Source organism: Sinohyriopsis cumingii, chromosome 16 (assembly GCF_028554795.1).
Source record: "Sinohyriopsis cumingii isolate HCF-2022 chromosome 16, ASM2855479v2, whole genome shotgun sequence".
Taxonomy (NCBI): Eukaryota; Metazoa; Mollusca; class Bivalvia; order Unionida; family Unionidae; genus Sinohyriopsis; species Sinohyriopsis cumingii.
Window position 1 is genome coordinate 38,947,323 of NC_142976.1, and position 26,886 is coordinate 38,974,208.

Consider the following 26,886-nt stretch of genomic DNA (forward strand, 5'->3'; position numbering starts at 1 on the left):
TCATGTTTGTACATTGTGTGTTGTACATTGTGTGTTGTACATCGTGTATTGTACATCATGTTTTGTACATTGTGTGTTGTACATCATGTATTGTTCATCGTGTTTTGTATATTGTGTGTTGTACATTCTTTGTACATTGTGTGTTGTACATTGTGTGTACATCATGTATTGTAGATTGTGTTTTGTATATTGTGTGTTGTACATTATTTGTACATCGTGTTTTGTACATTGTGTGTTGTACATTGTGCATCTATCAACAATTGTTTGTTTCCACTTCAGATGTCATATTTCTGATTAGATTTTGATCAAACTTGATAATGAGTACAATCAGGTGATCAATGTGTTGTATATTGTGTGTTGTACATTGTGCATCTATCAATAATTGTTTGCTTCCACTTCAGATGCCATATTTCTGATTAGATTTTGGTCAAACTTGGAATACCAACATGGGTTTATTTCAACAAGATTTCACACAAGCTTGATAATGAGCGCAATTCATACATATTGATCAGGTGATCTTGTATCTGATTGGTTGAGCTTGTCATTGTTGTGGAGTCCATATTCCTGATCTGAACTTGTTATTGCTTGATGGCTTCAAGTTGCCATTCATTAATTTTATTTGCAGTTAGAAGGAAATAAGGAAGAATGTAAAGTTTATTTTCTATATTAAATTTTTTAATTAGCATAGTTCTATTTAAGCAAATAAATTTGACAATACTCTGAAAGAAAAAATGAATGACTGCTTGCCATTGACTATTTTTGTTTCCTCTTTAAACATCACAACATAATAAATTACTTTTTCCCCAAGAAAGCTTTAGCAAACTTCACTGCAGGGTTAAGATTTTAATTCTTATGTTCAGGACCTGGTCAATATCAGGGCCTTTGTCTATCACCCATGTCAATATCAGGGCCTTTGTCTATCACCCATGTCAATATCAGGGCCTTTGTCTATAATCCATGTCAATATCAGGGCCTTTGTCTATCACCCATGTCAATATCAGGGCCTTTGTCTATAACCCATGTCAATATCAGGGCCTTTGTCTATCACCCATGTCAATATCAGGGCCTTTGTCTATCACCCATGTCAATATCAGGGCCTTGTCTATCACCCTCATCAATATTGTTACAGTTTCTTGTTTTAAACTTCCACATTATATTGCCTTGATATGATGATAAGAAACCTTGCTCAGAAGGCACTAAATTTAATATGTGAAACCAGCTAAACCACTGCAAACAAGTCTGATTACCTCCTTCACTCTGTAAATAAGTCTGATTACCTCCTTCACTCTGTAAACAAGTCTGATTACCTCCTTCACTCTGTAAACAAGTCTGATTATCTCCTTCAATCTGTAAACAAGTCTGATTATCTCATTACACACTGCCAATAAGGAATCAGGCTCTTCTGCAGCCTTGAGTTTGGTACCAGAGAAAGTATGTAATTTGCTGTCAGAAAAGCACAATTGATTGTCACTCAAAAACCCAAGTATATCTGCATATCACACTCAGAAAAAAGATACTCTGGTGATAATTTATGTCAATTAACATAGGAAACCTTGACAAAACAAAATAAGTTTACAAAATCTTGACACTATTTTGATGGTATAGGATAAAATGAAAGTGTCACAAACATGATTGATGAATTGAAAGTAAAATGGATTAGAAGTGTATTGAGTGATGCTTATCAAAGTGAGGTGCCAGAACACTCTCATGCAATTAGCCTTTTGACGAAAACAGAAATAAAGCACCAACAATAAGTTGACAGCTGCCTTAATTTCCTTATCATTAAAGATGTTACCTTGGTGACTATACACAATCCCATTACAATCATTTGGATTATAAAAACATGCACATGACATGATTTAATTTCAGTATAAACAGATTTAATTGAAAGAGAACTTTGCTGAATAAATAAGACTTGTTTCCCAAGGACTTTACTGTTGGAATTTTCATGCCTCCAAAATTAAAAATGCACATAATTTTATGCAGAATTTTGTGTTTGAGATGCCCCCCCCCCTCCCATATAGGTTTATTTGTAAGCAGATTTTGTTGTCTGGAAGGACTGTGATATAGATTTATGTGATCAAGGTCATGAAGGATCTTAATAATGAATGAAATCCACACAGGTGATCTTACACCTGATCATACCCATATTAGCTGAATATTAATTATGTAATATGGCATCTGCTTGGCTGAGTTTGTCTACAATGTAGAAACTTTATTTCTAATCATTGCCTTTGACAAGATCTATAATCAGTAAGATCTGTATATATTAATGAGATACCTTTGTATGTTAATGAGATATCTGTGTATAATAATGATATACCTTTGTAAGTTAATGAGATACCTTGAGATACTGTTGTGCATTGGCATGACTTAGCTTGTTACTTTGCTAGATCTAGAGACTTTATTTCTCATCCAATTTTGGTTAAACATTTTAAACAGGTTTATGTTATCAACATGCTAAATAGGTTTAAGTTATCAACATGTTAAATAGGTTTATGTTATCAACATGCTAAATTGGTTTATGTTATCAACATGCTAAATAGGTTTAAGTTATCAACATGGTAAATAGGTTTATGTCATCAACATGGTAAATAGGTTTATGTTATCAACATGGTAAATAGGTTTATGTTATCAACATGGTAAATAGATTTATGTTATCAACATGGTAAATAGGTTTATGTTATCAACATGGTAAATAGGTATATGTTATCAGCGTCTTGGAAAAGTTTGAGTGTGTATATTATATGTGCCTTTATCTTTGGAATGAAATTGAAATAATGTTATAATGTGTAGGAGATAGTTTACAAGGTGGTTGTGTTCTTATAACATAATATAAAATCCTACAGTATTTGCAGTTTTATTAATTTACTGGGTTTTTGTGTGTGAAATGATAGGTCCATTCCCAATTTTAAATTATCATTAACAAAAGTTTTAATTTTATCCTCTGAAAGAAAATTTATGGGAAAAGTTTGACAAAGCAAACATTTTTTTATGTCATGCTGTCTATGAGTACCAAAATAACAAATATTAAACATGCAGAACTTCAAAATACTGTATGGTTGTAAAAACTGAACAGTGCTGACATTTCTGTTTAAATCAACAAAGTATAAAAAGCAGGCATTGAGACATTTGATTTTTGATGAACACACGACATTGATTCATTTGATTTTTGATGAACACATGTCATTGATTCATTTGATTTTTGATGGACAGATGCAACACAGTAACTACTGCAGTAGGTAACTTAGGTTGACACATCCTAAAATTTAACAACAAATTCATTTTTAATCATACTCTGTTTTAATACTTGAAATATTTAAGTTTTGGTTGACGATTTATTATATCTCAGTTTTAATCCCATCTTTCACTGCTTGAAATTCAAATACATGACAAATAATAAGTTAAATTTTTGAGGAAAAAGATACTCTCCCCTTAGTTATGTCCTTATAAAAGATACTCTCCCCTTTGTTATGTCCTTATAAAAGATACTCTCCCCTTAGTTATGTCCTTATAAAAGATATTCTCCTGTTAGTTATGTCCTTATATAAGTTACTCTCCCCTTAGTTATGTCCTTATAAAAGATACTCTCCTGTTAGTTATGTCCTTATAAAAGATACTCTCCCCTTAGTTATGTCCTTATAAAAGTTACTCTCCCCTTAGTTATGTCCTTATAAAAGATACTCTCCCCTTAGTTATGTCCTTATAAAAGATACTCTCCCCTTAGTTATGTCCTTATAAAAGATATTCTCCTGTTAGTTATGTCCTTATAAAAGTTACTCTCCCCATAGTTATGTCCTTATAAAAGATAATCTCCCCTTAGTTATGTCCTTATGTTATGGGGTACAAAAGTTGCAAACAATAACATCCAACACAAAGTATATTCCCAGCCAATTTTTAATGTTCACCCAAGCTAGGGCTCAAGACAACTGCACTTTACAGAGAACAATTCTTTAGTTTTACACCAGGGCAATAGTTTATCAAAGCAACAGTGATGACAAATGCAGACTCCAACTCCTATGGGTCAGAATCTTTATCAGTATCAGATGTGAACTAGGTAGAATTTGTTTCTAACATTACCATATCTGACCGCTTAAAATCCATTAAACTAAAACTACCATGTACACCACTGTCTCTTGTCTTAATGATAATCAGTATTTATACAAATAAATTGGAGGGAAGTGTTAAGCATTAATATGACGGCAACACCTTCCCCCTTAAGAGAAAACTAGTTTTCGAACAAAATTATAAAGGATGGATAAGCAAGATCGAAGGGTTAATATTTGGCTGTATACAGTTCTATGCAATTACCTTACTTGAAGAAATTTAAAAGTTCTAGCATCTCCCTGGCAATTAGAGTTCTATCAAATAGTATATAATGCAAGCATTCAATGACTCGCTAAATATTTCCATATTCCGAATATAACATTTAGCATAGCATCTAAAACAAACATTTCTGATTCACTTAAAATCAAACTGATGTGCATTACGAAAGTACTTAATTAGCACACAAGCTATAATACACATTATCATATGGGTCTTAATTCAGATAAGTCCAACAAAAATGAACACTAAAACACATAGTCTTAGACTCCAGCACGTGACAATCCATCAGCATTTGCATTCTCTGCTCCCCGACGGTGTTTGATCATGAACTCATATGGTTGCAGACACAGGGACCATCTCAGAAGCCGTTGGTTTCTTTCCTTTGTTTTGGCTTAGCCAGGTTAGTGGGTTATGGTCAGTTTCAACACTGAATGGAGCACCACACAAGTAGTAGTGAAGAGATTCTATCGCCCATACTATCGCAAGGTATTCTTTCTCAATTGCAGAATAATTCTGCTCCCTGGGCAATAGTTTGTGGCTGGGATATGCTATCGGATGTTCATCCTTATTGTCATTGTACTGACTCAAAACAGCTCCAATGCTCACATCACTTGCATCCGTTTGCAGTACAAATGGGCATTCAAAAACAGGATTGATCAAGATAGGTGCCTTTACAAGTGCATTCTTCAAGTCACTGAATGACTTAACAGCTGTCTCATCCCATGTAACACGATTTGGCTGTCCCTTCCTTGTCAAAATACAAAGCGGAGCCGAGAGCTCAGCGAAATTCCTGATGAATTTTCTATAATAGCCCACCATTCCTAGAAAGGATTGAACCTCTTTCTTTGTTGTCGGGAGTGGGAAGTCAACCATAGCTTTGACTTTGCCATGGTCTGGTTTAATTTGCCCTCCGATAACAACGTGACCAAGGCAAACAATAGTATCCTTTCCAATGTCACACTTGGAAGGTCTAACTGTCAGATTATTTTCTCGCAATCTCTCCAAGACTGCTTGTAGATCCTGAAGGTGGTCATCCCAGTTCTCACTAGAAATCATGATGTCATCAAAGTAAGATGCAACATTATGTAATTTGGCCAGCAACAGGTCCATCATGCGTGAAAATGTAGCAGGTGATGTTTTCATCCCAAAAGGCATAACAGTAAATTCATAAAGTCCAAAGGATGTCACAAAAGCAGATTTCTCCTGCGCTTCTTTTGACAGAGGTACCTGCCAGAAACCTTTGGTCATATCGAGTTTGCTAATATATTTTGCATTTCCCAACTTCTCAAAAAGTTTGTCTATCCTTGGTGTAGGATAGGTATCAAAGAGTGTGACGTTGTTCAATTTTCGGTAATCAACACAAAGTCACAGACTTCCATCTTTCTTTTGAACAAGTACAATTGGTGAACTCCATGGGCTTGTAGATGGTTTTATCAATTCTTGCTGTAACATTTCGTCTACTATAGCTCTGACTTCAGCCCTTTTTGCATGGGGAATATGATAGGGTTTCTGCATGATTGGAATGTCTGTTGTTGTTCGAATGTTGTGAGTGATCAAGTTGGTTTTGCCTGGTTTTGAAGTTAGCACGTCTTCAAACTCCGAGCATAATTTTCGCACCTGTTCTCACTGTTCTTTCATCAGTCTACCATTCAGACTGATTTTATTCAAACTCTCCATGTCGGCCAGTGGGAATTCAGTCCGTCCTCCTCCATCAAATTCATCACACACAGTTGCTGATAACAGTACAGCTCTCTTGTACTGACGTAATAGGTTACTATGGTAGGTTACTTGTCCTCGCCAACCACCAATGTTAATCTTGTAATTAACGTCATTAACCTTACTAATGACACGATAAGGTCCCTTCCAGTGAGCTTTCATCTTCGATGCATCAAATGGCAACAAATCTAGGACCTCATCTCCCGGCCTAAATTCCCTTTTGGTAGCATTTTTGTCGTACCATGATTTAACTTTCTTTTGACACTCTGTCGGATTTTCTTTCACTAACTCACTTACATTAACCAATCTCTGGCGAATTGAAAGCACATGTTCTACAACTGACTTATGTGCCTCACCCTCATCGGTGAAAAGATCCTTAAGAATCTCCATCGGCCCTCTTACTGGCCAACCATACAGCAGCTCAAATGGCGAAAACCCAGTTGCTTCATGTGGTACCTCCCTATAGCAAAACAGTGCGTAAGGCAGAATCACATCCCAGTCTTCACTGTTCGTGGAACACAGTTTCTTCAAGACAGCTTTGAGTGTGTCATTCAATCTTTCGACCTTTCCATTGGATTGTGGCCTGTAAAGAGAAGTTGTGATCCCCTTGATGTTCAACATGTTGTAGAGTTCTTTCAGAAGTGTACTTGTGAAGTTGGTACCTTGGTCTGTAAGGATAATCCTAGGTATACCAACCCGACTAAATAGGCCAATTAAGGCATTGGCCACTGTTTTGGCATCAATGTCCTTCAAAGGAAATGCTTCAGGATACCTGGTAGCTTCATCTACTATGGTTAGTATATATTTGTTCCCCGCCTTTGTGCGCTGTAGTGGGCCAATGATATCCATCGCAATCTTGACAAAAGGGTCAGACACAATTGTTGGACACACCATTGGAGCTTTCTCCTTTCCTGTTCTCCTTGCTGTCTTTTGATAGATATCACAGGCCTGACAGTGCCTCTGAATATCCACAAACATTCCTGGCCAATAAAATGCGGTTGTTATTCTTGCTTTCGTTTCCTCCCTTCCTAGATGACCAGCAAGCGGTCTATCATGTGCCAACTCCATCACTGCTTGACGTAACTGCTTTGGCAAAACTAATTGGATTCCATATTTTTCAAGTTCAACATTTGATCGGGGATATTTTGCTTGTTGCTTGGTTAACATATGGTACTTTTTGGCAGCACAATGACCAGTTCATGCCAGTGAAATGATCGTCAAGTTTCTAACACTGTTATAGTTGTTAAGCAAGTGTGTTTTAAATAAATACTTTTTAAACATAATTTTTATTAGTTGGTACTAATAAATATGTTAAAAACAAGGGAATTGTCTGATAAAGAAATTCATGAAATTGGTGCAGCATGTGGTAATGTGCTGCCAAATGAAATTCTAAAATGATATGGTATTGGGATGCAACGATTGTACAGGATTTGGCATGACTCAAATGTTATTTTGAGCAACATTAATCAGGCTGTAGTTGATGTGAACATTCTCTTGATAAATATGAACAAACTAATCAGCAGAAACAATGAACAAGCAGGTATTTATTTTTAGAGCCACTATGAACTTGATCAAGCACATGTACAGATACAAAATCTAACATCACAACTAGAACATGTGATCATAACAGACAAGAAGCTAAAACATTTGTCAGCACAATAAAAAATATTGAAATCGAAACATTAAACGCTGATCAACAAGAATTGTGTGACAAAGTTAGTTGGTTTGAAAGAAAAGTATCTGAGAAATAGTAACACTGTTTTAACAAGTTTAAAAAATCAATGATGATGTCATCAACATCAAGTGCTAGCACCAACGCTAAAGGTGCTGCAATAACACAGGTCAAATGATAAACAAACTATTTCGTTAGCAAAACTCATTTGTCCTTTGTGAATGATAATGATAATCCTTGCTCATGCTTGCCTGGTGATGCATTAACAGCTAAATATTTAGAATTATTGGTAACAAATGAAATTAAGAGAACCTAATTAGTACTGTTTCCCATTTCTAGGTCATATGCTTTACTTTGTACACAATGTTTATAAACAAGTACAATATTCATAAGATTAATAATTTACCAGTGTCGATTAGATTTCTCAGACAAATTATATCACATTTTCTTTCTGACAAGTGTGATGGCCAACTCACTTTGAAGAAACGAGTTGCCTGATCTAAATTTAGAACAACCTCAGCCATCTGACAATCCGATTGGTTGACTTTAGTGTACATTTAGATGCCTCACTCAGTAAATGTTTGTCTTATGTAATGTCATTAAGTCATCTGTGATGCCATTAGTGAATATTACACATTTATTTTCTTGGATTTTTTAAATGTTATATCAAAAATGTCATATCACAGTTTTTTTTATATATTATAAAGATTTCTAAATGTAATTAAGCTAGGACTCTACATATGTTTTTCCTACCCCAAAAATATTTTCCTATCCCATAAAATTTTTCCTCCCCAGTGTCCAGGCTATTGGATCATGGTTTAAAGAGAAAATACTGATCCACTTGTGTATTCCTTTGTACTTTAAAGACTGGATTATTGTAATTTACTTCTGTCTGATGTTCATCTCAGTATCTACTAAAGACACTTAAAAAAGTTAAAAACATGACTGCTCAGATCTTCCTTAGAGTATAAAGAACTGAGCACACCTCCCCCCCTCACTCTGTAACCTTCACTGTCTACCCATTTGATCCAGAATGAAGCAAGATCTGTTCACTATGCTACATTTTATTGACTGGTTACAGTCCAAAATATCTATTTGACCTCACCCACATGTACAGCTCATCCAGAAACTTACTTTCCTCATCTGACACTAATATTCTTATTGTTCCCTCTGTTAAAATGAAGTCATATGGACAATACTCTTGTGCCTTCCAGGGTCCTGCTAAGTGGAAAGAAGTGCCCATATATCTTGGACATAATGACACTAGGTCTCCATTGAAGAGTGCTCATAAAACTCACCTATTTCAACCTAATAATGTTTTCTCTTTAATTATTGTCAGCACGTTTTAGTTTTGTAATTTCATGTAATCTTGTCATTGTATATGATTTTATTTGTTATCTAATATTATAAAGTGCACAGAACTTCTAAGGATTAGGTGTTGTACTAAGTCAACATTATTATTATTATTATTATTAATAATATCATTGTTGTTGTTATTATTATTATTATTATCCAGAAGAGGACAATAGATGACAACAGGTAGTGTGCATCAATCTTGCAAAATATATTTTGGACTTTTTGATTTTAAAAGTTGCTCTTACCCAGGACTAAATTCTTATGTTCAGGCTAATACCTGACAGATTTAATTATTCATGGGTATAGACCTGTAATCACACTCAAATAGAATTTAGAATGATGCAGGCTTCAAGAGAGAATGGTGTTAATAGACTCCCTTCACACCTTAGAAGTCCTGGATTTGATTCCCAGTTCCAGCATGTGCAAGGGTAAGGTAGTATGAAGTTAATTTTGATGTGATGATTTTTAATGGCATATTAAGTCATGAAAGGTGATATAGTGCCCAGGTAATTCTAAAATGTTCTTTGCCCATATTCATACGACAGCAGTAAAACTGGATTGATCTGTCCAGGATTTGAACCCATGTCCCATACGTTGTGAATCTGTAATGGTAATCAGTGAGCCACTGTGACTCCCTGTCTAAGCATGATGACTTTCTCTCAGTTCTCTGCTTTCCTGCACTAGAAAAATTCATACATCCGAGCCATCAAAAAGTGTTTAATATAAACTGTAAGAAGTTGTTTACAATTTACATAAACTTAATTAAATTTATTTGTTAAAGACATTTTAATTGACTTTTCTTCCTGTCCAGTTGCTGGTGTTTGTACGGGAGGCAGTTCAAGCAAGGAAGGTGAATCTGATGTCGATTGATATTAGTGGTGCTAAGACACAGACATTCCAGATCCCCATCGACACCAAATTGAAAGAGATGACTGTGTCTGTCAGTGGTCTTAACCCACAAATCACTCTTAGAGATCCTTCAGGTAGGTAGGAAATACAGTTTTAATCATTGTACTGATTCTAAAAAGAAAATTTTATTTAGAAGCGTGTTGTATGTCTCTGCCACATGCTTCCAATAAATTAATACATATCCACAATGCACCACTGACCAGTCTTATCAAGGGCTTTGTACATTACATATTGAACCAGATCTTTTTGTGTACAAAATCAATATATAATGCACCCTGTCTTTAGTAATAAGTGCATAATGAACTCTCTGTTTGTATAAATTAGTACATAATGAACTGGATCAGTTTGTATAAATCAGTACATAATGAACTGTATCAGTTGTATAAATCAGTACATAATGAACTGTATCAGTTATATAAATCAGTACATAATGAACTGTATCAGTTTGTATAAATCAGTACATAATGAACTGTATCAGTTTGTATAAATCAGTACATAATGAACTGTATCAGTTTGCATAAATCAGTACATAATGAACTGTATCAATTTGTATAAATCAGTACATAATGAACTGTATCAGTTTGTATAAATCAGTACATAATGAATTGTATCAGTTTGTATAAATCAGTACATAATGAACTGTATCAGTTTGTATAAATCAGTACATAATGAACTGTATCAGTTTGTATAAATCAGTACATAATGAACTGTATCAGTTTGTATAAATCAGTACATAATGAAATCTAACAGTTCATAATGAACTGTATCAATTTGTATAAATCAGTACATAATGAATTGTATCAGTTTGTATAAATGAGTACATAATGAACTGTATCAGTTTGTATAAATCAGTACATAATGAAATCTAACAGTTCATAATGAACTGTATCAGTTTGTATAAATCAGTACATAATGAAGTGTATCAGTTTGTATAAATCAGTACATAATGAATTGTATCAGTTTGCATAAATCAGTACATCATGAAATCTAACAGTTCATAATGAACTGTATCAATTTGTATAAATCAGTACATAATGAAATCTAACAGTTCATAATGAACTGTATCAGTTTGCATAAATCAGTACATAATGAAATCTAACAGTTCATAATGAACTCAGTTTGTATAAATCAGTACATAATGAAGTGTATCAGTTTGTATAAATCAGAACATAATGAACTGTATCAATTTGCATAAATCAGTACATAATGAAATCTAACAGTTCATAATGAACTGTATCAGTTTGTATAAATCAGTACATAATGAAATCTAACAGTATATAATGAACTGTATCAATTTGTAAAAATCAGTACATAATGAAGTGTATCAGTTTGTATAAATCAGTACATAATTAACTGTATCAGTTTGCATAAATCAGTACATAATGAAATCTAACAGTTCATAATGAACTGTATCAGTTTGTATAAATCAGTACATAATGAAGTGTATCAGTTTGTATAAATCAGTACATAATCAACTGTATCAGTTTGTATAAATCAGTACATAATGAACTGTATCAGTTTGTATAAATCAGTACATAATGAACTGTATCAATTTGTATAAATCAGTACATAATGAACTGTATCAGTTTGTATAAATCAGTACATAATGAAGTGTATCAGTTTGTATAAATCAGTACATAATGAACTGTATCAATTTGTATAAATCAGTACATAATGAATTGTATCAGTTTGTATAAATCAGTACATAATGAAATCTAACAGTACATAATGAACTGTATCAGTTTGTATAAATCAGTACATAATGAACTGTATCAGTTTGTATAAATCAGTACATAATGAAATCTAACAGCACATAATGAACTGTATCAATTTGTATAAATCAGTACATAATGAACTGTATCAGTTTTTTTAAATCAGTACATTATGAACTGTATGTCTCTGCCACATGCTTCCAATAAATTAATACATATCCACAATGCACCACTGACCAGTCTTATCAAGGGCTTTGTACATTACATAATGAACCAGATCTTTTTATGTACAAAATCAGTATATAATGCACCCTGTCTTTACTAGTAAGTGCATAATGAACTCTCTGTTTGTATAAATCAGTACATAATGAACTGGATCCGTTTGTATAAATCAGTACATAATGGACTGTATCAGTTGTATAAATCAGTACATAATGAACTGTATCAGTTTGTATAAATCAGTACATAATGAACTGTATCAGTTTGTATAAATCAGTACATAATGAACTGTATCAGTTTGTATAAATCAGTACATAATGAACTGTATCAGTTTGTATAAATCAGTACATAATGAAGTGTATCAGTTTGTATAAATCAGTACATAATGGACTGTATCAGTGGTATAAATGAGTACATAATGAACTGTATCAGTTTGAATAAATGAGCTCATAAGGAATTGTATCAGTTTGTATAAATCAGTACATAATGAAATCTAACAGTTCATAATGAACTGTATCAATTTGTATAAATCAGTACATAATGAACTGTATCAGTTTGTATAAATCAGTACATAATGAATTGTATCAGTTTGCATAAATCAGTACATCATGAAATCTAACAGTTCATAATGAACTGTATCAATTTGTATAAATCAGTACATAATGAACTGTATCAGTTTGTATAAATCAGTACATAATGAACTGTATCAGTTTGCATAAATCAGTACATAATGAACTGTATCAGTTTGTATAAATCAGTACATAATGAACTGTATCAGTTTGTATAAATCAGTACATAATGAACTGTATCAGTTTGTATAAATCAGTACATAATGGACTGTATCAATTTGCATAAATCAGTATATAATGAACTGTATCAGTTTGTATAAATCAGTACATAATGAACTGTATCAGTTTGTATAAATCAGTACATAATGAAATGTATCAGTTTGCATTGCTGTGATAAAAAAGGTAATTTTGCCATGATAAATGAGGTAATTACTTGATAATTCCATTGTTGTGTATCATTACTTGATGTTCCCATTGCTGTGTATCCTTACTTGATGTTTCCATTGCTGTGTATCCTTAATTGATGTTCCCATTGCTGTGTATCCTTACTTGATGTTTCCATTGCTGTGTATCCTTACTTGATGTTTCCATTGCTGTGTATCCTTAATTGATGTTCCCATTGCTGTGTATCCTTACTTGATGTTTCCATTGCTGTGTATCCTTACTTGTTGTTTCCATTGCTGTGTATCCTTACTTGATGTTCCCATTGCTGTGTATCCTTACTTGATGTTTCCATTGCTGTGTATCCTTTCCATTGCTGTGTAGTTTTACTTGATGTTTCCATTGTTGTGTATCATTACTTGATGTTTACATTGCTGTGTATCCTACCTGATGTTTCCATTGCCATGGTACTCACTTTCAGTATTGTTAATTTAGCATTTTCAAAGAAAATTTAAACATTTGTCAGTTATAGTCACCTTGAATGCAATGTCCAATGTGTAAAGTTAGTAGCTGTTTGTTGGCCATGTTCAGCAAATAGGGCCATTTTGGGATCTATGTTGATGCAGACACTTGGACAGGAAAGGGATAAACTATAGCTGCCATTGGGGATTAAACCCTAAATATTGTGCATGAAAGACAGGCACATAGCCACACACTAAAATCTCTGTACCAACTTTGCTGGTCAGTATGCAGATACATACCCCTTGAACCCTACAATACAAATTTTACTCCCCAACCCCATACAATACCAGTGTTTCTCCTATTTTCCAGGAAACAGAGTGACAAAAGAGAATGGCCTGAAGACTCTGCTGGACATCAACAATGCCATGATAGTCAATGTAAAGGACCCCCTTCCTGGACAGTGGGTTATGACAGTAAAGAGTAATGCACCCCACACCATCCGTGTTACTGGACTCAGCTCTACAGATTTTACTGTTGGATTCTCCAGGAAACCTCTTCAGGATATGAAGGAAATTTATCACAGGCCTATTGGAGGTACTTTGAAGTTAGAAGTTTTCATCACCATGCCAACCATGATTGAGGATATAGTGTTAATTTTGTGTTCTGTACATTTGTTTGTCTGTCCATCCATCACATCTTGCTTTTGTATTTTGTTTCAGGTCAGGGTTTGTTCAGTAAGGTTGCATTATATTTGTACCAGGCTAACAATCCTCTTGTACAGGCTGTGTGAAGTAAGGTTATCATTATATTTGCACCTAACAATCCTCTTGTACAGGCTGTGTGAAGTAAGGTTAGCATTATATTTGCACCTAACAATCCTCTTGTACAGGCTGTGTGAAGTAAGGTTAGCGTTATATTTGCACCTAACAATCCTCTTGTACAGGCTGTGTGAAGTAAGGTTATCATTATATTTGTACCAGGTTAACAATCCTCTTGTACAGGCTGTGTGAAGTAAGGTTAGCATTATATTTGCACCTAACAATCCTCTTGTACAGGCTGTGTGAAGTAAGGTTAGCGTTATATTTGCACCTAACAATCCTCTTGTACAGGCTGTGTGAAGTAAGGTTATCATTATATTTGTACCAGGTTAACAATCCTCTTGTACAGGCTGCGTGATGTAAGGTTAGCATTATATTTGCACCTAACAATCCAAGGGGAAAACCAATGTCTTGAACTCAAATCCCAATAACCATGTTTACAAAAAATTGACATTAGTTAGGTAGGTCCAAACTTCTACCCTCAATTTTGGAGAAAGACCAATCACACAATACAAATTAAATATACATAACAGTGCAATGTACAGAAATCAGTGGGCATATGCATAAAAAAAACACTGTAAATATAATTTGTTGAGGAAACATAAATGAAAGATTTGTTTGCATGTTATAAAGTTAACTAAATATGCATATGTAAATTTGTGGTCATGATCAACCACCTGCTTGCCTTATGTTTGCTACACTACCTATCAAGTGGCTTTTAGACCAAGATACTGTGCTGTAAATGTAACATCAATGTCCATTAATTGTTTAGTACATCACTATCCAGTAATAATGCTTACTGATTAACATGTTAGCTAGGGAGACATATTTATACAGGTAAATGGTGGCATGTTATTTCATGTATGTAGATTCATTTTAAAAAGAACATCTGCTACTGAAAAGCAGGAATTTATATTCATTGGGTCTGTTATTGAATGTGTTTGTTATTGAATGTGTTTGTTATTTAATTAGTTTGCTATTGAGGTCATGTTCCATCTTGTTTGTGCAATTAGTTCCACAGTTTTTAATGAAATTTATTTCATGACCTGAAGATTCAAATCACTTTGCTGGGCCTAAAAAAAAATTTTTCTTCAGTTTTTGCACTTATTATTTCATAGCAGTGTATGACACAGTCTTGTTAGTAGACTTAGTTATGTAGTTTTTGATGGATTGTCATGAAACTTCAGGAATATTATAGTCATTGACCTGGAGGTGCACATAAGAAAAATTCAGTTTGCTGCAGCCGCAGTTTTTGTTAGAGTTATTGCCCTTTCAGCTTGTAGTAGTGTTTGACACAAAATTTAGGAAGATAATACAAAATGATACTTGCCTTATAAAAAGTTGCTTTTAATCTTCAATGATTATATTATTGGTATTTTGCCTACTGATTCATTTTTTGTATCAATATGTATTGTATCATGGATTGTGTCTCATTATTTGTATTAATTTGGTGCACTGGTTTATGGTTTCACACCTAAATATACATTGCTGTAATGAATAGATTAGTGTCATGAATTATACATGATGATTGATATATACTTGATTTTCAAACAACTCTACCCTCTATAATATCCATGTAACCTCTGTTATATCCATGTACCCTCAGCTTCGATTATTACAGAGTGCATTTACCTACAACCACAAAAATGCTAGTGCAAATTCTCACCACTTTCCATTTCATCCATTTAAATAAGCAAGTTGATATTCAAAACTTGGAAAGGTTTTATTTGTGTTTATATCAGTACTGGCTTGTGAGCATGAAAAAACACTAATGAGTAGGAATGGAGTTTAACCAGACTTAGTTTCTGGATATTTCTGATGAATAACTTGAATACCAGTAGTGCCAGTTGAGGAATTGGTTGTTTCATTTTATATTTAAAAATATTAATTATGGATTAAACCAAACTTGGCATGTGGTTTTTCTTTAGCAGAATCTGGGAGGAGTACAATGATATTGGGTTCAAGGACAAAAGCAATGTCTGAGATTATTGTACTACAGTTATGGCATGAAAATAGCTCAAAAACTGTTTAAAAGCATATTTTCATTGTTTAATTTGATATGCTGGAGAAGATTGCTTCAGTGGCTTAGTGGCTAGAATGTCCGCCTCAGATGCAGCAGGTTGTGGGTTTGATCCCCGGCTGAGTCATACCAAAGACTTACAAAAATGGTACTAACAGCTGCCTTACTTGGCACTCAGCATTAAGAGGTTAGTGTTATGGACTGTTCAGCCTGGTGTCAGGATAATGTAACTAGGTGGGACATCATGCTACATGTCTGCAGCATGATGCCCCAGTGCTAGCATCATGACTGAAATTCTTTTAAAGCTACATTAAAAATGCAAATCACACACACACACACACACACACGCACACACACACACACACACACACACACACATGCTGGAGAATATCAAGAATATTGAGGACAAAATCAATACTTAACAATTGAAAGAAACAAGTTGAAGAAAGAAACAAACTATTTTGAGACTTCCTGTAAATTCATTTTGGACATTAGCATCAGTCTGTTGCAGGGACTGTTGTTGTTACAAATTATGCCATATAATCTTGCATTGTTTTATTGTAAATGGGATTTGTTAAAAATCTATTTCTTATAAAAGCAACTTTACCAATTTTGAATAATTGTCATATAGGGCCACCTTTCATCCAGATTTTTATGTCCAGATTGCCTTAGAGCTTCAATTTTCATTGGTGTTATTATTGTATTCATGTACCTTTAAATACAGCACATACACACTATCAAGACCAACATCTTTTAGATTGGAATTAAAGGCTAATTTACCATAAAACAAATGAAACCATTTCAGGCCATCTTGGGCATTGTTTTTTTTCTTTCCAGTTTTGATACAGGGTTGACACAATCTTAAAAAGCACTTGAAGTTTGATGGTTACCCTGAAAAGTGCATAAATTTGAGGATGGTTCTAAAAGGTTCTGAAAAAGTACTTGAAAACACTCATTAGTGTTTGTGAATTGCTGGAATTTTGAAAGAATATTTTTCATTGAAAAATACTGATTTACTGATATCAAAATCATGAACGAAAAAAAAGATCCTTTTAAAATGTTTGAAATTGGATTTTAATTTAGAGTTGGGTCACATAGATATTCATTGAGACTTCTGGTTGGTTTGCTGATGTGTTCATTAGAAGTGAGCCTTGTTTGAGATTGTAGCCACTTGACATGATGTAAGTGAAAGGATGCTGTGTTGAATGGGCCATTAGTATTGAGCTTTGCTTGGAATTGTGGCCACTTGACATAATGTAACTTGACATGACTGAGACATTGGTACTGAGCCTTGTTGGGGATTCTAGCCACTTGACATGATGTAATTGAAAGGATGCTGTGTTGACTGGGACATTGGTACTGAGCCTTGTTGGGGATTCTAGCCACTTGACATGATGAAATTGAAAGGATGCTGTGTTGACTGGGACATTGGTACTGAGCCTAGTTTTTGACTGTAGCCCCCTGAGATGATATAAGTGAAAGGATTGTGTGTTGACTGAGTTCTTATGGCTGATTACAGAGTCAGTCAAGTGTCTCTCATGGGATATATTCCTGCATATGTATATAGGTGAGGTCAAGTAATAAGCAATGAACTGTGTGTATTTATCAAAAGATGTTTGATCAGCTTACATCATATTGATGGTTAAAACATTCCTATCATCTTGCCTACCAATCAACTTGCCTACCGATCAACTTGCCTACCAATCATGGTAACTGAAAATCAAAGTCTCAATATGGGACATTTCTGGTCATGTTGCATCGAAAATTGTTCCAAACAGAACAAATTGTAATGTGTAACTTATATAAGTAATCAACAAGAATCATTGAATAGAAATTATGCACAAATTGGATTGACTTATGGCTCTGTCACCCTGGATGATCAATGTTTAGGAATGAATACAAAAAATAGCAGTGTTGCATGTACCACCAAGGGTACCAAAGTATGAATTTGCACAACTATGAATGAGTAATGATTATTCATCAAGGGTGAAGAAAGTATGGAATTTGTACAAATGCAAATAATATTTAATCTACAAGTAGAATATGTACAAATATATATGTTTTCACTCAAATATTGATACCAAATAAGTTTGGGATTTTCACACAAATAGTGATACTTTTAAATTTAAAAATGGAAGATATATGTTATGGCATCCAGTTGGCATCCATAATGTATCTTCAGACTACCACCACTGTCTCGTATGATCAAGCAGCCAGATGACCCACCCCTCCCAGTTAGCCAAAGGATCCCTCAAGAGCCCCCTTGTTCTTGCATACCTGTTGGCCCTAAAGCTTTGGTCCCTCATGACAAGAAAACCAGTATCTTCCTCAAAGACACATGGTACTAATGGTATGGATAAATGGGAACTAGCCTGGAAATGGATGAACATTAAATAGAGTATATATGGGTGTGGCTGGCCAGGATTTGTTAATAATGTAAGTTATGTTTTAGGAAAAAGAATCTTTTGAGAACTTATCCTAGTTGTAAGTGAGAAAAAAATAGAAACATTGTTTTATTGATGGAATTTCACTCCTTTAAGTCTTGAGTTTGGAACACCCATTACTAAAGTTAGCACCTTACTCATTGGTACAGAATTGAAAGCACATGTTTCAAACACATGCTGGTCCAGAAAATGCCACAGCTCATATCCTTTCCTCTACTCAGAAGCTGACATCCAGGTTTCATCTATACTGATAAATGTAGGTTTGATCATGAGCACTCAGACATTTTAAGTTATTGGATTTTTAATATCATGGTGTTTGCTTAGGTTTACTATGGGAACTGAATTAGTACTGTGAGTCCTCAAAGCTAATGTCACCAATGACAGTAGTACACAGGTTATACAAAACCACACTGAGTCCTACAACTCTGCATCCAAGATATCATCTCTACATCCAAAATCACACCTCCAGAGTCACACCTCCAGAGTCACACCTCAAAATTCACACCACCAGACTCACACCCATTGTCACACCTCCAGATTCACACCTACAGAGTCACACCCATAGTCATACCTCCAAATTCACACCTCCAAATTCACACCTCCAGATTCACACCCATAGTCACACTTCCAAATTCATAGTCACACCTCCATATTCACACCTCCAGATTCACACTCATAGTCACACCTACAGTCACACCCATAGTCACACCTCCAAATTTCACACTTCCAGATTCACACCCATAGTCACACCTCCAGATTCACACCCATAGTCACACCTCCAGATTCACACCCATAGTCACACCTCCAGAGTCACACTCATAGTCACACCTCCAAATTCACACCTCCAGATTCACATCCATAGTCACACCTCCAAATTCACATCCATAGTCATACCTCCATATTCACACCCATAGTCACACCTCCAAATTCACACCTCCAAATCTAGACACATAGTCACACCTCCAAGTTCAGACAGCTGAAAATGTACTGACCAAAGCCATGTTGTATATGAGACACAGTCACATACAAATGCAATGATACACACTACATATCTGAACATATGAAGTTTCTTGTTACATATTAAATAATTTCATCTGAACAACTGTACCAGATTATTATTATTATAACCAGATCCTGTGCAAATCTGTATCCAAGAAGATTAATCTTACAGAACAATAAGAACTTGAACATTTTGTCATCTTGTAATAGAAGCAACATTTAAATGAATTCAATTCATCCAGTCAGTTATATTATGGCTAACTTGAAAACAGACTATAGTGTGTCTAATATGGCATTATATTACATGGGTCTCACTAGCTGTAAAATGTTTAGAATAAATACTGGGATATCCAATATATCAAATTAATTCTGTCACATAATACAGACAGTGAAAAGAAAACACAATTTTACACTTCACCAACCTCTAGAGCTGAAGATTGCTCCTGTAAAGTGGACAGCTTCCTGACAAAACTTGTGACATTACTGTTTAACTTGAGTCTATAAATATACTGGTTATGGTGCATTCAACTGCCAGAGAGCTTAAGGTTATAGGTTTTTCATATTGCAAGCACTTCACTCATTCATCATGGGGAAACCTAACTCAGTATTTTGAAATAATTTAAGACACAAATAAACCACTCCCAGGTAATGCTGCAAGCAGAAACAAAACCTGAGAACATTTTAATTCAGGTATAAAGCATAAACATTAAATACACTCAGTTCCTTGACAATAGTCAACATTCTTCCTAAGTTTTCATGCAGTTAATTAGAGTGCCTGGAAACTACATATTTGTCACTAAAAAGTCCTGGAAAGTACTTGAATTCCCCAATGAAGTTTCTGTATGAACCATGTTATAGTTCACATCTGTCATTGTCCTTTAGATTTCTTGAGGTTTATTTTGCCCACAATGCAACACTGTATAAAGTACATTTATTTCTTTTACAATAAATGGCAAAATGAATTGCAGTAATATTCATAAGGTTTGTTAATTTTGGACACTTTTTACTTGAGATGGTTTACATGTTTTTACATGGTATGGCTCAAATGTTATATCAAAAATATAATATGTGTACTGTTTGATGAAAGTTCATGCCTAAGATGTTATAAATTTATTCCTTTCTTTATTTTTCTTAAATATGTTCTCACAGTTCTTTTCTTGTGATTGTTATACTCTTTCAGGAATTCCAACCTTCACTTTCATAAATAGCACAAACTTGCCAAAGCCTGGTGGGTTTTCTCGACTGGAACTGGTTGACCTCAAAGGGGTGACCCTGATGGAATTTCCCCTGATTCGTGACACTGATCAGCCAGAAATATACAACCTTAGCTCCTTTATGCCACCTGGCCAATTCTTCTATGTTAAGGTACAGTATAATTTTCAATGAGAGTGGGTTTTTTACATTTGGTCAGCTCCATATCATACACCAGTATATATGCTACACTATGACTGCATTACACTTGGTAAATTCTGACTCATACACAGGTAAGTATGCTATACTAAGGGTGTATTATACTTAGTCAATTCCAACTCTTACATGAGTATAGATGCTACACTATGGGTGTATTACACTTAGTCGATTCTGACTTGTACACAAGTATGTATGCTACACTAAGGGTGTATTACACTTGGTCCATTCCAACTCATACACAAATATCTACACTATGGATGTATTACACTTGGTCTATTCTGACTCATACATAATTATATATGCAACACTATAGGTGTATTACACTTAGTCAATTCTGACTTGTACACAAGTATGTATGCTACACTAAAGGTGTATTACACTTGGTTGATTCTGACTCATACACAAATATGCATTCTACAGTATGGGTGTATTACACTTGGTTAATTCCAGCTCATACATGAGTATATATGCTACACTATGGGTGTATTACACTTGGTCCATTAAGATTCATGCATGAATAATTATGCTACACTGTAACATCCCCTTTATGGAGGATTAAAAAAAGCCATAATAAGTGTCAAGAAATAATGCCATAATAAGTGTCTAGAAGAAATGCCATAATAAGCATCTAGAAAAAGTGCCATAATAAATGTCTGAAAGAAATGCCATAATATGTGTCTAGAAGAAATGCCACAATATGTCTAGAAGAAATGCCATAATAAGCATCTATAAAAAATGCCATAAGTGTCTAGAAGAAATGCTATCATAAGTGTCTAGAAAAAAATGCCATAATAAGTGTCTAGAAGAAATGCCATCATAAGTGTCTAGAAAAATGCCATAATAAATGTATGAAAGATTTGCATTTTTAATGTAGTTTTAATACTTTTTCAGTCATATTGCTATGATATCTGCAGTGTGGCAGTTTATAGTGACATCTAGCACTGGGGCATCATGCCACAGACATGTAGCATGATGTCCCACCTAGTCACATTATCCTGACACCAGGCTGACCAGTCCTAACACTTATCTCTTAATGCTGAGCACCAATCAAGGTAGCTGTAAGTACCATTTTTATAAGTCTTTGCTATGACTCGGCCAGGGATTGAACCCACAACTTCCCACATCCAAGGCAGATGCTCTAACCACTAGGCCACCAGAGTGGTCTTAACTCTTGGGATTATTATGAAAATTTATTAAGTCTTAAATAGTCTTGTGGCTGTCTTCAAACCTTTCTTGGCATCTGGTAGCCACATTTGTATGATCCTCATTTTGTTCTTCAGGTGAGTGGAATTGATGACAAGGGTTTTGTGATTCAGAGACTGACTCCTACTGCCATCAGCCCACAGATGCCCTTGCCACCTGAAGTCCACATGCCAGAGGTTACACATGGTTACTATAGCACCACAGCTGTGGTTACTTGTCTCATTGAGAGTATGGTACCATATACTGTTAGGTGGTTCAGAGAGGAGGTACAGAAGGGAACTGAGCAGTATTTTGGGTGAGTAACACGGTGCATTCTGTACATTTGCCTATCAGTCATACAATTTTACATTAGAATTATTTCTTTGTGGATAAACTGGATTATTTTTGTATATCATTTTATAATTTTATACAAATAATTTTAATTTCAATTGGAACCTTTAAGCTTGTGCTTCATTTTCTTGTCCATTCCAGCAAAACATTGCAGTCTATTTTTAACTTTTTTTTTAAAGTCTTGCGTTTGACTTATGTATGTACCACTTTTGCATCCACTGTTACTGTTGTTGCCAACAAGGTTAAAGGCCCCACTTTTGGTAGGTTGCAAAGATTGAACCTCAGGCACATTCCATACATGTCAAAATGTTAAACTTAGCAAAAACTGTGGAGCATCACCTTAAGAGCCTAAGGCCACTGTATATAACAAATAAAAAAATTGTACTTTACATTGATGTTCTTTATACGTTTATCTAATTTTTTGGTAAATTTATTTCAGTTAATAATAAAAATCACCATAGTTGGAAAAATTGTATTGAAAACAACTGTTTACCAATCCCCAATCTCTTATTATTATGATTTTGTCATACTGGTTATTTCTGATTGGTGAATGCCATAGAAACATGCATTAAATAGCAAGATTCTGAATTGAGTTTACAGGTTTTGTGCTTTATTTTTTTAGAATGTTTCAAGGGTGTTAAAATTCAAGATTATCTGGGACATGTTGCTATAATAATTCACCTGATTAATCCATTGATACTAAATTGTCCCATATTTTGAGTACTTTATTATCTTGACATGAAATTTACATTGAAATGATTTACATTATGAAAATACAGACATTGTACTAGCTTTGTCACTAGAATTTTTAAAATTTACTAAAATCATAAAATTGACTGGCCAGATAATACATAATAATGATTGCTATTGTCAACACATGTGAGATTTTTTTTAACCTTTTATTAAAGAAAGAAACAAAAATAATGAAAAGGCATAAAACACAATTATTGAAACTATTGGGATTACAGATTTATATTGATGAAACACAGAGTGTTATTTTCAACCTTCTTTGTGACCATTTGTAAGAGTTATGCCTCCTGATTTTCAATCCTCCTAACTTTGATTTCCATGTCATATCTTTACCAAGGATTGTTCGGTTGTGACCAGATTTAGCATTTACCTTTATACAGATGAGACCTTGGCATTTCATGATGAATTATACCCCTTGATTTTCCTTCCTGACTTAATTTACAGGAGTTATCCCCTGATTTTCCCTTCTGTAGTAGATTGATTTTCAGTGTTCATTGATTTCAGAGATGAAGTGGTATTGTACCTAGGACCCATTCTATTCAAGCATATCAATTTTCCATGTGGGAAACATTGTTTTCGTGGAAACTCAATTAAGAAACTGTATCATAATTTACCTCAGGAATGTCATGGACTCCTAACTATATGTATTATATATTAAAAAATTTGTCCATTTGTTTGAAGAATTTAATAGTTTATACCTTGATCCCCTCATCTACTATTTTAATATTCTGTCATGCTTTACCTTTTATCTTTGATCTTGTTGGACCAAATGTTTTCATTTATTTGGAAGAGCTTATCTTCCTAAAGTGTTTGCATCTATGTATTTTTGGGACTTTACTTTTAATCAACATTGCATAGGCAGGATTGTGCTGATACATGTAAAATCATATCACACACACACACACACACACACACATGCACGCATGCATGCATGCATGCACATGCGTGCACACACACACACACACTCACTCTTCCCTGATTACTTGTTGTTGTACCTTTCATTTCATCAGCATATATATACACACCATGGGATTAGCTGATTTAGAGCATATATACTACTGTGTCATATTGACACATATCCAGTTTGTCAGTAAAATCATTGCATTTACTGTTTTATTGTTTTGCCTGTAATCTAATGGTGAGAGAAAATATTGCATTTCTGGCTAAGATGTTACCAGTGACATCATCATTATTAACAACATTAAGATTTTGATGTTCAAATTATACAATGATGTAGTTGCAGGATAGATACTCTGAAGGTGTATCATATCAGTGTATACAGGTGAGATGTTGTGTTCTGATCACACTGTAGGTGCATCATAGCAGTGTACACAGGTGAGATGTGTTTTAGAAACACTAGGTGTATCATAGCAGTGTATACAGGTGAGATGTTGTGTTCTGCAACACTATAGGTGTATCATAGCAGTGTTTACAGGTGAGATATCACGTTCTGCATTCATTGTAGGCATATCATAGCAGTGTGTACAGGAGAGATGTCATGTTCTGCAACACTATAGGCATATCATAGCAGTGTTTACAGGTGAGATATCACGTTCTGCATTCATTGTAGGCATATCATAGCAGTGTGTACAGGAGAGGTGTCATGTTCTACATGCACTATAGGTCTATCATAGCAGTGTTTACAGGTGAGATATCACGTTCTGCATTCATTGTAGGCATATCATAGCAGTGTGTACAGGAGAGATGTCATGTTCTGCAACACTATAGGCATATCATAGCAGTGTTTACAGGTGAGATATCACGTTCTGCATTCATTGTAGGCATATCATAGCAGTGTGTACAGGAGAGGTGTCATGTTCTACATGCACTATAGGTCTATCATAGCAGTGTTTACAGGTGAGATATCACGTTCTGCATTCATTGTAGGCATATCATAGCAGTGTGTACAGGAGAGATGTCATGTTCTGCAACACTATAGGCATATCATAGCAGTGTTTACAGGTGAGATATCACGTTCTGCATTCATTGTAGGCATATCATAGCAGTGTGTACAGGAGAGGTGTCATGTTCTACATGCACTATAGGTGTATCATAGCAGTGTAAATATGTGAGCTTTCATGTTCTGCATATGCTGAAGGTGTATCATAGCACCAAGTCTGTTATTGTAGTCAAAATAGGTGTGTTTTAAAAGCACTCTTGAATGAAATCACAGTTGTTCTTGTGTCAAAGATATATGGGCAATTTGTTACAGGCCCTGATATGCAAAATAATGTTGTCTGTATGACTTCATTTTAACAGTGGGAACAATGAGGATGAGAGCGTTGGAAAAGAAGCACAAGTTTCTAGATGGGGTGTACATGGGGGGGGGAGAAGCACAAGTTTCTAGATGGGGTGTACACATGAGGAAAAGAAGCACAAGTTTCTAGATGGGGTGTACACGTGGGGAAAAGAAGCACAAGTTCCTAGATTGGGTGTACATATGAGGAAAAGAATCACAAGTGTCTAGATGTGGTGTACACATGGGGAAAAGAAGCACATGTTTCTAGATGGGGTGTACACATGACTGAGTTCAGATAGGTGTATGGAACTGGAGCCAGTCAATGAAATATAATATAGTGAACAGTTTTTGTGGTTGATTCTAGATCAAATGGGTAGTCAGTGAAGTAAATTCAACTACTTTGTTTCTTGTAGTGTGTTCTTTTTATTATTCAGCCTCAGCTAGTAAAGTATGATGAGTATAATGGTTACTACATTTGTATGGGGAAAATATGAACTTGCATTTCTGAGTAATACTTCACTCTTTATGTCATGCTGTATTGCAATGAAAAACTTGTTCATATTTTCCCACACAAATGCAGTAACCAATAGATGCTTAACTCAGCTTCCTACATTTTGCAGTGATTCTGGAACAGCAATCCTGGAGATTCCACAAGCCAGTCAGTTTGCTGAGGGGATCTACACTTGTAATGCAACTAACGTGGCTGGTTCTAGGGCAGTCCAAACTTTCCTTGACATCAGTGGTTAGTAAAAATCATTATTTGAATACCAACTCCAGTAAAATGATCCTTGACAGTAGGCAGCAAATTTTTTTTTTATATAATTGGTCCTTCCAATAAACAACAAGTTTGGTGAGGAAAAGTAATTGCAGTTTCTAGCAAGACATTCTTAGTGTGGGTCATAGAATGCCAACAGTATATTGCATGTTTCACATGGTTTAAGTTTTGTAAAATTTTAAATTGCGCAAAATCTGCACTTTTATTACTAATCTTAATAAAATCTGCCAGTTTAATTTAGCAATTTTTCAGATTAGAACTTATATATCATTGTTAAATTAATTTGTGAGAAGCATGTAACTGGCAGAATTTCAGTCAGTTGTAACTGTTGTTTAATTCATAGTGAAGAAAATCAGTACTTAAACAATGTACATTGTGCTGTTCATAAAAAGGAGATTACAAAAGTGCAGAATCTTACACATGTGCTTATTTCAAATGAAATATATTACATGAGTTGATTGATTTTATTCTTTGACACGAGTTGAATCATGTTATTATTTGACATGAGTTAAATGATTTCATTCTTTGACATGAGTTAAATCAATTTTATTCTTTGACATGAGTTGAATGATTTTA

The 26,886-nt window shown here is 34.6% G+C and overlaps 1 protein-coding gene across 1 annotated transcript in view; it reads left to right on the top strand.

The window, feature by feature from the left end:
• LOC149780247 (hemicentin-1-like) overlaps positions 1-26,886 on the top strand; it is a 103,401-nt gene that overhangs the window by 48,015 nt on the left and 28,500 nt on the right. Inside the window, exons 4-8 of the mRNA XM_089937036.1 lie at positions 9,882-10,053; positions 13,692-13,916; positions 20,784-20,968; positions 22,294-22,511; positions 26,156-26,277. Of these exons, the coding sequence (XP_089793162.1) occupies positions 9,882-10,053; positions 13,692-13,916; positions 20,784-20,968; positions 22,294-22,511; positions 26,156-26,277 (922 nt within the window). The remainder of the gene's footprint in view (positions 1-9,881; positions 10,054-13,691; positions 13,917-20,783; positions 20,969-22,293; positions 22,512-26,155; positions 26,278-26,886) is intronic.